The sequence below is a fragment of the Schistocerca cancellata genome, chromosome 8 (assembly GCF_023864275.1).
Source record: "Schistocerca cancellata isolate TAMUIC-IGC-003103 chromosome 8, iqSchCanc2.1, whole genome shotgun sequence".
NCBI classification, from domain to species: domain Eukaryota; kingdom Metazoa; phylum Arthropoda; class Insecta; order Orthoptera; family Acrididae; genus Schistocerca; species Schistocerca cancellata.
Genome location: NC_064633.1, coordinates 39289394 through 39303410, shown reverse-complemented (window position 1 = coordinate 39303410; position 14017 = coordinate 39289394). Strand labels below are relative to the sequence as shown.

The window sequence follows — 14017 nt, the reverse complement described above, 5'->3', positions numbered from 1 at the left end:
TTACACGTGAGTGGTGGTCTTGGAATGAGCTTTTGAGTGAGATTAAATATAGACAAATAATCAGCCTCTGTACTGGGTCTAATCAAAAGGAAATGGACCACAAATGTGGATAATAGTGCTAAGGATACCCTGATCTGGTACACAAGCCTTCAGCATAGAATGAGCAATTAATGCAATATTTCTTTCTTTATTTCTTTTTCTTTCTTTTTTTAATTATTAATATTCAAATACAGTTAAAATGTGCCAGAGGCTAATAAGTTTCTTCTGGGCAGCTCCTTGTATTCCACAGAAGAACAAAAAATATGCAGCCTGATATATAAAGGAATTAATTTTTTCTTCTGTTATCTGTAATTGGCTGGGAAGCAGCTTTGTTTAAAATAAGTTGCATTTAACAGTGTGTAAACTGGTCCATAAAATTGTGGGAACTCAGCTGTAACAAAACTGTCTTCTGCTAATGTTTTGGCCATAAACCATTGAGCCAGCTTTGGAGTGAGCTCTAAAGTCAGATAGTAAAATGCTCCCGTATAATGGTAGGGCAGGCCAACTGCATAAGCATACACAGAAAATCATAGTGGAAGAAAAACCACGCAGGTGGGAAGATGCATGCCACCATGATGCCTTCTGTGAAGGATGTTGTCACAAATTTTTTGTGAACACATGCACAGTTGGCTCACCCTACTGGTACGTAACATGTACAGGAGTGCTTTACCGCCAATCTTTACAGCTTGCTGGGAAGATTGCTGGTTGGTTTACAGCTGAAATACTAGTGCAGGGCCATGCAGGGTAGCTGTGCAGTCTGAGGCATTTTGCCATGGTTCGCACGGCTCCCCACGTCAGAGGTTCGAATCCTCCTTCAGGGGTGTGTGTGTGTGTGTGTGTGTGTGTGTGTGTGTGTGTGTGTGTGTGTGTGTGTGTGTGTGATCGCGTAACTTAAAGTTGAATTAAGTAGTGTGTAAGCCTAATGACCGATGACCTCAGTAGTTTGGTCACATAGGAACTTACCACAAATTTCCAAAATATTAGTGCTAGACAGGTTTGGTTATAATTGAATTACCACATTTTTATGGGTCAAGTAATACACTGTGAATGCTTGAAGATTCACAGCCTGTAAACTGATTCCACATCAATTCTGCATATTGTACAAATGATTCATAACACATATAGCTAAATTAAACAAAGCTAAGCTTACCTCTCAAGCAAATAACATTTGCTGATAGACAATGAAAACCATTTTACCATCAAACTGAAATTGATTAACTGTATTGAACGTTAACACAAACCATTCATCTAAACAGAAAGTGTTTAGTTATTTGCTCACTGAAAAAATGTTGGAATGTATGACATCTTAGTGAGATAGTTTGAACAGGATGTATGGAAACAACTAATCAGCTGGAGCATCTGTGTAAAGAGAGACCATATTATTAGGCACATTGCGAATTACTGTAACCAACACGTGTTGATATATGTTAAATCTGGAGCAAAAGTTGCAAAAAAATATGATTGAAGGCAATGGTCCAAGCTGAGTGAGGCGCTGAGACAGAATTTAGCTGAAATATTAAAAAAAAAAGTGTTGCAAGGGAATGTTTACTACCCACAGGTCGAAATTAAGAGGTGATCGAGAGTGATGCTCTGTTTATACTTTGATGATGCCTTTTTTGTTAAAAGACCAATAGCAACAATGTGGAACCTATGAGTATAGTGTCTGTTGTCAATTTCCTCATCAAGAGAAACTCTGGGACATTTAAACATGCCATCATGATTTTTTTCCCTTCACAGTGGAATCTTGTAGCTGCCCATTCTCTGAATTGCCAACAACTCACTTTTCTCTTGAATGAATATGTGTGCAGACAAACTTGCTGTCTCTGTCAAACCATCAATCTTTTCTTGAAATTATTCTGCAGAGATCCTCGCAGACATACCTTATTCATTTTTTATTATTTAAGGCATGACTAAGATTCATCACTGTAATGAAGAGGAGGTAGAATTACTATTTGTCTTGAACAGCTGCAATTTTAAAGTAATTTGAAAGATGAAATCGAGAGATAGTGCATTAACACTTGCAAATAATTGACTGCTATCCAGCTGAAAGCTGTCTGAGGAATTATCACTCATTCTTTTTCCAACAGAAGTGATTATTTTCTACAAATCCGAAAGAACAGACACCATTTTGAGCCAGCAGTCACTAAGAATTAAGTTAGTGAGTTAGTTAGTTAGTTAGTTAGTTATGTGTTCCATTGATCAGTAGGACGGAAAAACCATTATGATGTGGAACGTGTCAGATGCTCAAGAAATGTGCACAGGAAACAAGTTTCTTTTTCTTTTTTCATTATAGTGTTATACCTAAATATTTCTATTATCCATCCCATTCCCTTAAATGGCACAAAATGCATATATTATATCTCCAGATTTATTTACTCATATTCAAGAATTCATTTATGGTATAGAAGGAGTTGTCAAGGAGGTACGATTTCAATTTGTTTTTGAAACTATTACTGCTGTCTTTCAGACATTTTATTTCATCTTTTAATTTATCAAAAAGTTTTATAGCAGCATATTTTACCCCTTTCTTTGCCAAAGATAGGTCTTTCTTTTTTCTGGTATTGTAATCATGAATGTCGCTGTTGATTTTAAACTGGTCCATGTTGCTGAGAAAAAATTTCATTGCTGAGTAAATGTACTGTGAAGCAGTTGTAAGAATTCCTAAACTTTTAAACAGATGAGTGCAAGACTGTGCAACTATGAACCCCTCACATTATTCTAACTACTTTCTTTTGAGTGGTGAATACCTTTTACCTAAGTGTTGAGTTGCCCCAGAATATTATTCCGTTTGACATCAGAGAGTGGAAGTATGCAAAGTATGTTAGCTTACTAATTTCTACATCCTCAAAATTGAAAATTATTCGGATTGCAAAAGTTGCTGAACCTAGTCGCTTTAGGAGATCCAAAATATGAATTTTCCAATTAAGATTCTCATCTATATGTACACTCAAAAACTTAGTATGCTCTACCCTGGCTACTGACTTCTTTTGATGTGTTATGTTTACTGAAGGAATTATACTTTTTGCAGCAGAAAATTGGATGTACTGTGTTTTTTTCAAAGTTCAGAGCAAGCCCATTCGCAGAAAACCAATAATAACTTTTCCAAAGACCTTATTTGTATCATTTTCTATTGGACTTTCTTTTACTGGATTAATAATTATGCATGTATCATCAGCGAACAGTGTCAGTTCAGCATCTTGTTTCACATAAGAAGGGAGGTCATTCACATATATCAAGAACAGGAGGGGACCCATGATCGAACCTTGTGGAACACATAATGTAATTTCACCCCGGTTAGATGAAGTGGCAAACTCCTTTGAATCGCTTGAAGCATATAAAGCAACTTTTTGCTTCTTGTTCTGTAGATATGACTTAAACCACTGATATGCTGTTCCATTTATACCATAGAATTGTAATTTCTCTAACATAATGTCATGGTTCACACTATCAAATGCTTTGGATAAGTCACAGAATATTCCTACTGGTGACATTTTACTATTTAAAGACTCTATTATGTGGACAGTGAAATTGTATATTGCTGTCTCAGTGGAACAGCATTTCTGAAATCCGAACTGTGATTTACTAAGTATCCCATTACTGTTGAGAAGGCTAACCACTCTTGAGTACATTACTTTCTCAAAGATTTTTGAAAATGCTGTAAGCAAGGATACTAGCCGGTAATTATTGACATCTGTGGTTTCCCCTTTTTGTAGAGAGGCCTGACAATGGCATATTTTAACCTGTCTGGAAAAATACCCTTAGTCAGTGATGCATTACATATGTGACTCAGAACATCAGTTGTAATTGCTCCACATTGTTTCAATAACTTGTTAGAGATGTCATCTACTCCAACAGAACATTTATTTTTCAAAGATTTAATGATGTTCCTTATTTCACAAGAGGTTGTTAGATGAAACTTAAACTGACTAAAATTTTTCAAAACTGACTCTTCCATGTACTGCCTGGTTTTTTCTTTTGAACTATTCTCACCAATTTTTTCTCCTACACTTAAGAAGTGATTGTTAAATACATTGGTTATCTGTGTACTGTTAGTTAAGATGGTCTCATTCTCTTTAACAGTAATACTACCTAACCCAGTGGTTACTTTTCCTGTCTCCCTTGTAACAACATTCCATACTGATTTGATTTTATTGCTGGAGTTGTTAATTTCTTCTCTAACATACATATTTCTTAATTTCCTTACAACTTTTCTCAGTATGTTACAATAATTTTTATAGTGTAAAACTACTTCTGGATCTTTACTAGTTTTTGCTGTCTGATACAGTTTTCTTTTTCTTTCTGAAGACATTTTAATACCTGTAGTAATCCAAGGTTTCTTTTAAAAGTTTGTGGTGCTACATTTAGTAATTTTCTTTGGAAAACAATGTTCAAAAAGGGATATAAATTTGTCAAGAAATATGCTGCATTTATCATCAGGATTTGGCTCATTATATACATCTTCCCAGTTTACATTTTCTAAATTTCCTCTGAAGTGATCTATAGATACCGGATTGAGCACCCTCACACTTTTACTTAATGGTTTCTGAAGTGTACACCCTGTTGGGTTTTGTAAGTTAATCAGTTGTGCATCATGGTCAGATAATCCATTTGCCACAGGGAAAGTATGTGTTTGTTCTACGTAAAATATAAAGGAATGGACGTATCCGAAAGAACAGACATTATATTGGCCCAGCAGCCACTATAAACTAAGACACAAAGGAATTACAAACATTGGCTGCAAGTGGGCATTGATTTGAATCAATGGGGAAGTTTAAAGATTTGTGCTTCCTAGGTATATGTGCTGACCACTGCACCATATATACACAGTTGTCATCGCAACTGCGTGGATTACCCTAGCAGCCTTGAGTCAGACCCAGTTCCTCAACTGTGAAGGTAGTGCTCCTTACCCCTTAATTCTCATGACTTTTGAGTAATGGTGCAGTTGGCACCACATCTGCCTAGTGAGCAGGAGATCCAGGTTTGAATCACAGTCTGGCATAAATTTTCAACCTTCCCGATTGATTTAAATCGATGCCCACTTGCAGCCAGTCTCTGTAATTCTTTTCTGTCATAGTGTATGTTATTAGTACCTTCTTGTGCCAAGCTGAATTGTGGTGGATATGCTGTAATTATGTGGGTAACTATAACTTGCTAGTGTGCTAGACCAACATCAGACAGCAAGGTTGGATCACTGTCAAGAATTGTGTGGATGTTTTGGGCGATCAGGTCTGTGTCACAGTGCACACTTGGCATGCCTCTGGAGGTGCCTTTTAGTAGAAGAATAATATCTGGAGTCGTACAACTGGCTGCTACAGATACTCGTATCCATTCTTCACTTCTTTCATCTTTTTTATAAACGAAGACAATTTTTATTGTATGGTATGGTTCTTTCCCATGCTAAGTCCAATTTATCTACAAATCTTAAAAATTCTTCAGTGGTGTTGTCAGGCCCATAGGCCAAACTCCACTGTACTCTGTGTGTTAATTTACTTTTTAAAGTATAGTATGGTATGGTATGGTATGGTATGATACACTATTGACCACCATACTGTACTGGTCTTTATGCAGTTCATAGTAAATGTAGGTCTTCCTCACTGCCACTGAAAGGCACAAATGAAAGTAGACAGTAAATTTCATTCTTTGCGTGGTGTATGCATATTTTTCCCAGGCCTTTTACATTGATCTGATTTTGAAGATTTATTTATCAATTTTTTATACAAACTACATTGACCAAAATGGTAATCTGCTGGTTTCTACTCAGGAATTTGAGTTTAGTTTAACTAGTTACTTGTTCCAGAGTTAATTTTCGCAATGAACCTTGTGAAGTGGAAAGTGTTTCGACAGGTATTGCCATTGTCAGTCTTCCATGTTAGCCAGTTACCTGAGGTATTGGTGCAGTGTTCCTGACTACCATTTTCATACCCATAGATGATATATCATTAATATTTTGTTCCAGCCTGTGTACTAAAGCCTTTGACAATTTATATTGCATCTAAATCTGTAATTTTCATTGATAAATTTTATTTCAGTAATCCATGGACAAATATAACAAATTAAATAAATGGAGTACAGGGTGCTAACTTCCTGATCTGTTTAGATTTTACACCTATAACAGTTACTCATTTATGCCTATGTAAATGAAAGTAATTGTAAGATTGATGTGTGTGAAAGGTGAGAGATAGTTGTAGCTTGAAGAGCACTATTAATAGAACCATTTCCATGAACTTCAGATAAATTACTATACAAATTGCAGTGGTCCTGCATATAATTACCCAGCACTTTGATAAAAAGTGCTGTATGCGTCCTTTTGATGAGTTGCTGTGCATCATATTACAATCATTAGTAATGAGTTTCTAAAAAGTCAAAGCCAGTTATGATACAATTTGGATGACCTGAGGCTAGTAATATGCCGTTAAACGATTTTATGGAAATACACATGGAAAAATTATATGTGCAGGAGGGTAACAAGTCTTCAGAATTGTGCAGTTGATTGAAAAATCATATGATCAAGAAGTGAAGTAGCATAACTGAGGTTATGAATTCTATGGGGTCTCTGTTCCAACTTCTTGGATGTGTCCAGGTTTCTAGTTGGGATGATGAACTTTTTATAAACAAACAGTTTAATCTAAAGAATGAGGGATTAGTATTACTGAAAGGCAAGGCTGGTAACACTTCAAATGACAAGACATTTTGTGTCGCAGTTCATTGTTGCTGTTAATCTTAACGCACCTGTTACCTTACCCATAGTAAGGACTGAAAAGACTGATGGCCAGTAGGATGCAGGGGTTTCAGGCAATGACTCATTTGTAAAGACGGGGGTTCACGTCTCCACTGAGCCACACAGGTTTTGGTTTGCTCCACTGTCCATAAATCCAGTGAGGTGAATGCCATGAATGATCCTTTTGAGAAAGAGGCAGCCGATTTTCTCTCCCACTCTTGCTGTATTCACACTTGAACTCTGCCATTCACCATCAGTGAACTGTAAACCTCACCAAGTTGGGACATATGCTGACAACACTGATCTGTTATAATCATCTTTCAGCTGTAATGCTGAATTCTGGCAACAATTTCTGCAACTGCCAGTGAACCCAATGAACAGAGCCCACAGTAGTCCTGTGAAATCCACCACTTCATCACAGAGAGACCTTTAGTATCCGTGAGGTCAATCACCCTCCTTCGCCCCTATGCCACATTGATCTTGCACCTAGTTTTACACATTGAACATGGTATAGAACTCAGTGGACAAAATGCACACCAGACTATGCTCATCGTGCAGTAGCTACCTGTTCCATCTCTTTCCATGCCATATATGGGTGCCAGAAATTGCTGTTAATTTTTTGAGATACAAACTGCGGACGAATCTGTTTACTTTCCTTCCTGAGCTGTTATGTATACTCATATGAAAAGGATATTGTGTTCAGATATCATCTTTAATTAAATTTGTTGATCTTAGTGTTGTATCAATATACATTAATACTAAGTAATAATTTTGAGCAGGCAGTCGTGTAGGTGCCTGATTTGCAAGTAAGGCTTATAGAAATATTTTACTCCAAAATACCCATTTGTCATTGTGCATAATAATAATAATAATAATAATGATGATGATGATGATGATGATGATGATGATGATACGTCATGTAATCCACAAGCTGCATGCAGTTCACCCATAATTCATATTGAACTTCTGAATTTCCAGGTCACGACAGTCACAAGATGTTTTACGGACACCATCTGCTCGAAGAACGCGTCGTTCCATTCGCTCAGGCTATGCTTTTGCTCACCAGGAGGGTTTTGGACGTCTCATAACATCAGGCAAGATAATGCGCAAGTTACCGAGGCCCAATGGAGAATTCTTCTTTCCATCCTTCAGCAACCATTCATTGGGAGGACCGTCAAATTCTGTGGACATGCAACCACATTTGTGATTGCAGTGTTACAGTGCCTCAGATTTTGTTGGCAGTTCCCATATACTGCCTCTGTTGTTAAGTGCATTTCACTACCTCTAAATTGTGCCAGATTGTCAGTCTCCAATTCATTCCAGTCAGTTGAACAATCTCGTCCGTGTTGTGTAGTCTGTGAGTGGATGTTAAACAACTGGCGTTGGTTGGAAAGAGGACGCTAAGTAGGAACTGACGTTTATTTTGAAATTGTGAGGAGCTATACTAAAATAAATTTATATTGTCTAATTTTATACTACAGTATTTGATGAACAGGAGCTATTAAAATTATTGTAAACTATCCCTTGTAAGACACATGATTGTCTGTGTCTTTCTGTGTCTATACCAGTAGTAAAAATCCCTATTAAATGTTTTAGCCATACTGGATCCATAAAATGTAAAATGTGTCAATCTTCCACAAAAAATTTTTGCTTTTAAAAAAATTAGAAATAAAAGAGATCTCAGAGAGGAGGATTCTTTTGTTCTTGACAAATGAAAGTGTCATACTGCTATTCTGCTGATGTTCTAGCAGGGGTATGTGCTGGATGTGAAGTGACCAAAGAAAATAATCCTCCCTCTTTATTTTTTTAAAAATGTATCATTTTTTTAAGATGATAATTTTATTGACTGCCTCATGAGTCACTACTGAAAGCTGCTGGAAGTAGTGTGGTGCTGGGTTCAGTCTCATGTTGGAACTGTGTTTTTTTTTCGCTGCACAGCTTAATGTATTGGAGAGACCTCTTAAGTGAAGTCATAACTTTTATAAAATATGTATATAATTATATGTATATCTATGATGCTTGTTGGCTTTCACTTTGTAAACAGTATTAATGTATGTTTTTACCACTTTTGTGGAAGGGTATTGTAAATATTTCTGCTGCATTTCTTATTTTTTTATTTATTTGCCATTTGATTATGATGGGAGTTGTGTAATAATGCTGAGGTACATACTCTCAAAATAATTCAGTTGTTTCTTTAAGTGTTGCTACAAATCTGTCTGTAGCTCTACAAATACTTTTATGCACAAAACACAGTGTGGTACAATAAGATGAGATGTTGTATACTTACATGTTAATGAGTGCATTATCACAAATCGTGCTGAAAACTTCAATGAAGAAGGTGTAGACTTTGGTTATTTCATACCACTTATGCACCACAGTCACTATTCAGATGAGTCTTGCAGAAAATGTAGGTAATTTTGTTTCCCCCCTTCCTTGTGAGTTCAGAAACTTGCACACAGTTTTAATTTTGAAGTGTGTCCTGAAAAAAATTAATAAATATACATAACTTTTTTAGTCCTACATCATTGGCTGTGTGTTCAGCTATTCTGAAGAGACAATATGCTGGGCATTATATAACTGCTGTCTTAATAAAATTAAATCAGAGTTACAATATAATAATTCGTTTGCCTTTATGTTGGAGTGAATGTGAGAGACCATACAATGGAAAATATGAGAGACAATCTTTGTTTTCAAACATATAACCTTGTCTTTCTCTTTTAAGTAAGAGATATGCTGTAAGTGAAACAAATATTTTTGTAGAAGAAAAAAATTTAAGGAGAACTATTAATGTTGTCAGGCTCGTAAGTCACCTCTCAAATATTTTGCTGTCTAAAGGGCTATGGCCATTCCTGTAATTTACTTAACTATATATGGGAGTGTGGGAGATGTGGTAGATAATTTGTGGTTGTTGCAAAAAGTATGTAATGGGTATACAGATTTTTGTCATATTATGTAAGAAAGATTTATAATGCTGTGGCTGGCGTGGGTTTGGGTGCTCTGTTGGGGACCATAACTAAACACAATGGATATATTAGTATGCTGCAGTGTTGCCTAATGCAAGCTGATTCTGTAAAATGATTTCATAACTGAGTAACAAACTCGTAAAACTATTGAAACCAAAGACTGAAGCTTCATGTTAGCAGTGCTTTGTATATTAGAATCCATTATCTCCCAATATAAGATCTATGCAAAGTGCTGTCCTCATTACTTGGACTAGACTCAGTTACATTAATGTTACAAAGATTATTCAAATCATAATGCATCTCAACCCACTCTCACCCTAATTTCTTCCTAAACCTCTATTTCTTAAAGATACACAAGTCAGCTAATGTAATGAAGATGACTGAGATGCAAGCATTTTGCTTGTGTGGCTTTTGTGTGACACAACTTGCAGAGTTTCTATTAGCATCCAGAACAATGTTAGATTAAAGTTCTAGTTTCATATGAAAAGATTCCAAAATAAAATTCTGGTTAGCTGTATATAATTGTTGTCTGTCCACATACATACTTCCTCATATTTCTTAAAAGTTTTTCTTAAGTACATGTTTTGTCATCACTTCAAAGTATTCTCTGTCTGAGCTTTTTTTTATCAAATTAAACTTCTTTTGATAGCCATATCTCTGAAATAAGTAAATATGAGGCTATAAATGAGAATTGGTAAAAACTATATTTTTGGTCATATTTCATTCATTTAATTTTGAATCATCATTTGATGTATTTGTGATATGCATATGATTTTCTAAAAAATGCCTTATTGATTTGTGGAAGATTTATATGGCATAGTGATAAATGATGTGTCTGAATGTTGAATTTGTCATCTGCTGTATAAAAATGTTGTTGATGTGATTGAAAATAAGCTACAGAATAAATTTATTTTCTAAGAATGTGAATTTAATAATTTATAAAAATGTCAACAAAAATCACAAAGCTATTTATAAGTTTTATAAAAAAAATAGTTTAATGATTTTTGTACTCCAATCTCTAGTTAGTATTATGTTCACAACAGTACTGAAACACAATTTAAGTGCACATTAAACTGCCATCTCTTGTTATTACGAGAAAAACTATTTTTGTTTTAAATACTATATTGTGAAATGAAAGTGCGACTATCATTGAAGGCTGCGTGTGATACATTATTGTTGTTTTTTCATCAGTATTGGATGTATCAGATAAATGTACTTAGTTGATATATTCTTGTATGTAATGTGTAAAAAATGAAAAAAAAAATAGTAGCAGCATTGTAAAAATCTAAAGATGGCACAGAGAGACACTCTATCAGTAATGTATGTGAATGTATGTCCAAGTGGTGCTTAAAGTTGTTTTGCCCATTCTGTGCTGTAAAATAAACAGTTACTATAATTTTTATGTTAACAGTAAAATGTGGTGGAATTCGATATGTCTTCATTCGCATTGTACAACTCTTATGCCCTGATTTGGAAGTTATGTCATTTGAGTCATATGCAACATCAAAACCTGAACTAGTGTTGCTGGTACTGTTTTTGACAACAAATGACACTATGGCACTAGCACGCACTGAAAACATGACAGGTAAACACGCAGGACCACATGCTGTCTAATGGAACCTGGTTAATCAACTTCTTGAAGACTGCGCATCTTACTGTTGTGTACTTTCCTTTCCTACAATAATTCAGCTAGATAGTTGCTGCTGCTGTTTATTAAATGTCATCATTGCTGCAAATAACTGACTACAGAAGCAATCACAATGAGCCATTGGCAGCAGTTACTTTTGTTCACAATAATGTCACAAATATCCAATTGCACAGTTTATAGTTATTTAATAATTAATGCAACATAACTCATTTAACATGATAGCCAAATTCTACAAGATTACCATCTGCTTCACTCGTTTTTCACTGACAATTTACACACATTTTCATCATCGCATGTAAATCTAATATTGGTTGAGCACAATTTGATGTAATATAAATGTTTCTTGACCCTTGGAATTCCATCCTCACTTAATGAGAACAGTTGTACCATGCAATTCATACACACATTCATATATAGTGCTTTTATCCCTCAGTTCTGACTTCCACTCTTTAAAGTATCCCAACAATAGTTTGCAGCATACTTGTACAGCTTCATTGGCTCAATAGGCAGTTTTGATTAAAAGTCCATAAGTTCTGAGGTACAACTTGACAGTATGCTCACATGCTTATTCACAGTATTTACTGCCACTCATATCAGTTTTGTTGGTCTGATACAGATGTGTGACAAAGGAGCCGACTAAATAGAAATTCAAAAGGATTGGTAATGAATTGCATAGCCGTAATATCTGAGGGAATTGAAAGTATCTCTCTCTTCGCCATCTTGGGGGTGGGTCAAGAGGCTTCAGTAGTTCTGAGAAATTGAAGAAAAGCAGAAGGGTGTGTCAGCTATTCAGATATAAGGCTGGACAGACTGATATAAAAGAAAAACAAGCAAGTAGTGAAGAAAGCACCAGGAAAGGGGAAGGAGGGAGAGCAGTCGTATAAGAGTACGAAAATGGTGAAGAAACCAGATGTGAGACTCAATAAGGAAGAAAACTGCAACAGGGGTATTAACAGAAGTTAAGGACAATTGGAGATGAGAAATGAGCAAATGCAGAGAAATTTTCCAATGGGAAAGTTATGAGTTAAGGTTGTGTAGTGTAGTAGGTTCTTTTACAGATCATTCTCTTCGAATTATATAGCTACTAAAGGTACTACTTGTATGTACTCATTTTCTTGGTCACTGACAGCTGAATTGAGTTGCTGATGAAGTAGAAAGCTAACCGTCTTGCTCTCATGGGAGACTACTACTATTAATCTCTGAGCAGTTGCGGTTACTTCAGTCTTTTCCACTTTTTTGTTAGATCATAACAATAATGGAGATTCCTGGATGAGCAGTACTTAAGGGAAAGGTAACCAACCACCCATAGCAGATCGATGCATTGGGCACAAAAACATGTAACAGAAAACGGCTTTCACATTAGCTGTCAAAGTGTAGTTGTTTTTCCTAGCAAAAGTACACACACACACACACACACACACACACACACACACACACACACACACACAAGCACTCCCAAACGCACATGCCTGTGGCCACAGCAGAAGTCTTGCCTTTCCCTTATTTAACCTTTTGTTAAATCCTCATTTCTTTGAAGAGCTTCAACTAAAAGTAGATAGGTCCTTTTTAAATGTGAGGAGGGTGAGAACTCTGTAGGAAAGCTCAGTTGTATCTCATGTTTATGGATCCAGGTATTCTGATTTTCAGAGGAGAGAGAGGAAAGATTTTTTGTAAATAAGTAAACTGTTTATCATTTCAAAAGTAATTGCCTTACCTGCTTATACATTTATCACACTGTGAGATAAGGCGGTCAGTGCCTTCACTGTAAAAAGTTGGTGGTTGCCTACAGAACTGCGATTGTACCAATGTGTGTACCTCTTAATTAAGAGCAAATCAACTGCCACAATATGGAAATCGCATGGGGAGAGATTGGGACTGTATGGAGGATGTGAGTGGGCCCACATATTGTCAAAATTGTGTAGACTATACTCCACACGTTTTGCTTGGCAGCCCTCACACATCCTCCATGCAGTCCCAATCTCTCCCCATAAAATTTCCATAATTTTGGAGCCCTGAAGAAAGACATTTGTGGCCATCGATTCACTTTGGACGAAGAGGCACATGCCGGGGTACCATCATGGTTCTGTAGACAACCACAAATATTTTTCCATGGAGACATCGACCACCTTGCCTGACAGTGGGATAAATGTTTTAACAGTTAAGGTGATTACTTTTGAAATAATAAACAGTTTACTTACATTTTTCCATCTGTCTTATTTTCATTTCACTGTCCCTTATACTATTTTTGACACTTCCTCTTATGAAGTGTGTTTGAATCCTTTATCCATTATGGTTTAAAATTTTCAGTTTTATTGAGAATCTCTCTTGATCAGTTCCCCTTAGGTGCTCATTAATTTTTCCAATTTTCCCAGTAGGCATATCTACTGGCCAAGGCTTCTTTTAGTTTCATAGAAAATAACATAATAGTGGTCCTAACCAACTATGTAGTGCCACTTCAAATTTGAAAACTTTACAATATGAGATTAGTCATTTACAGGACATTTTTCATCAAAATAAATACTATAAACACAGATTTCGTGAGCGCTTCAGTCTGCATCCATAAATTAGAGGGAGCACCCAGAAGAAATCACAGTTGGAAAAGATTGACCATCTTTGGATATTTCAACAGTGTTTCATTGAAGATTGTCA

The 14017-nt window shown here is 35.9% G+C and overlaps 1 protein-coding gene across 2 annotated transcripts in view; it reads left to right on the top strand.

Moving 5' to 3' along the window:
* The window catches only part of LOC126094491 (phospholipid-transporting ATPase ID), a 530930-nt gene extending 519926 nt beyond the window's left edge, over nt 1-11004 (top strand). For both annotated transcript variants that reach the window (XM_049908899.1, XM_049908898.1), the window contains exon 23: nt 7736-11004. In XM_049908899.1, the coding sequence (XP_049764856.1) occupies nt 7736-7964 (229 nt within the window). In that variant the 3' untranslated portion in view covers nt 7965-11004. The remainder of the gene's footprint in view (nt 1-7735) is intronic.
* The last annotated feature ends 3013 nt before the right edge of the window (nt 11005-14017 follow it).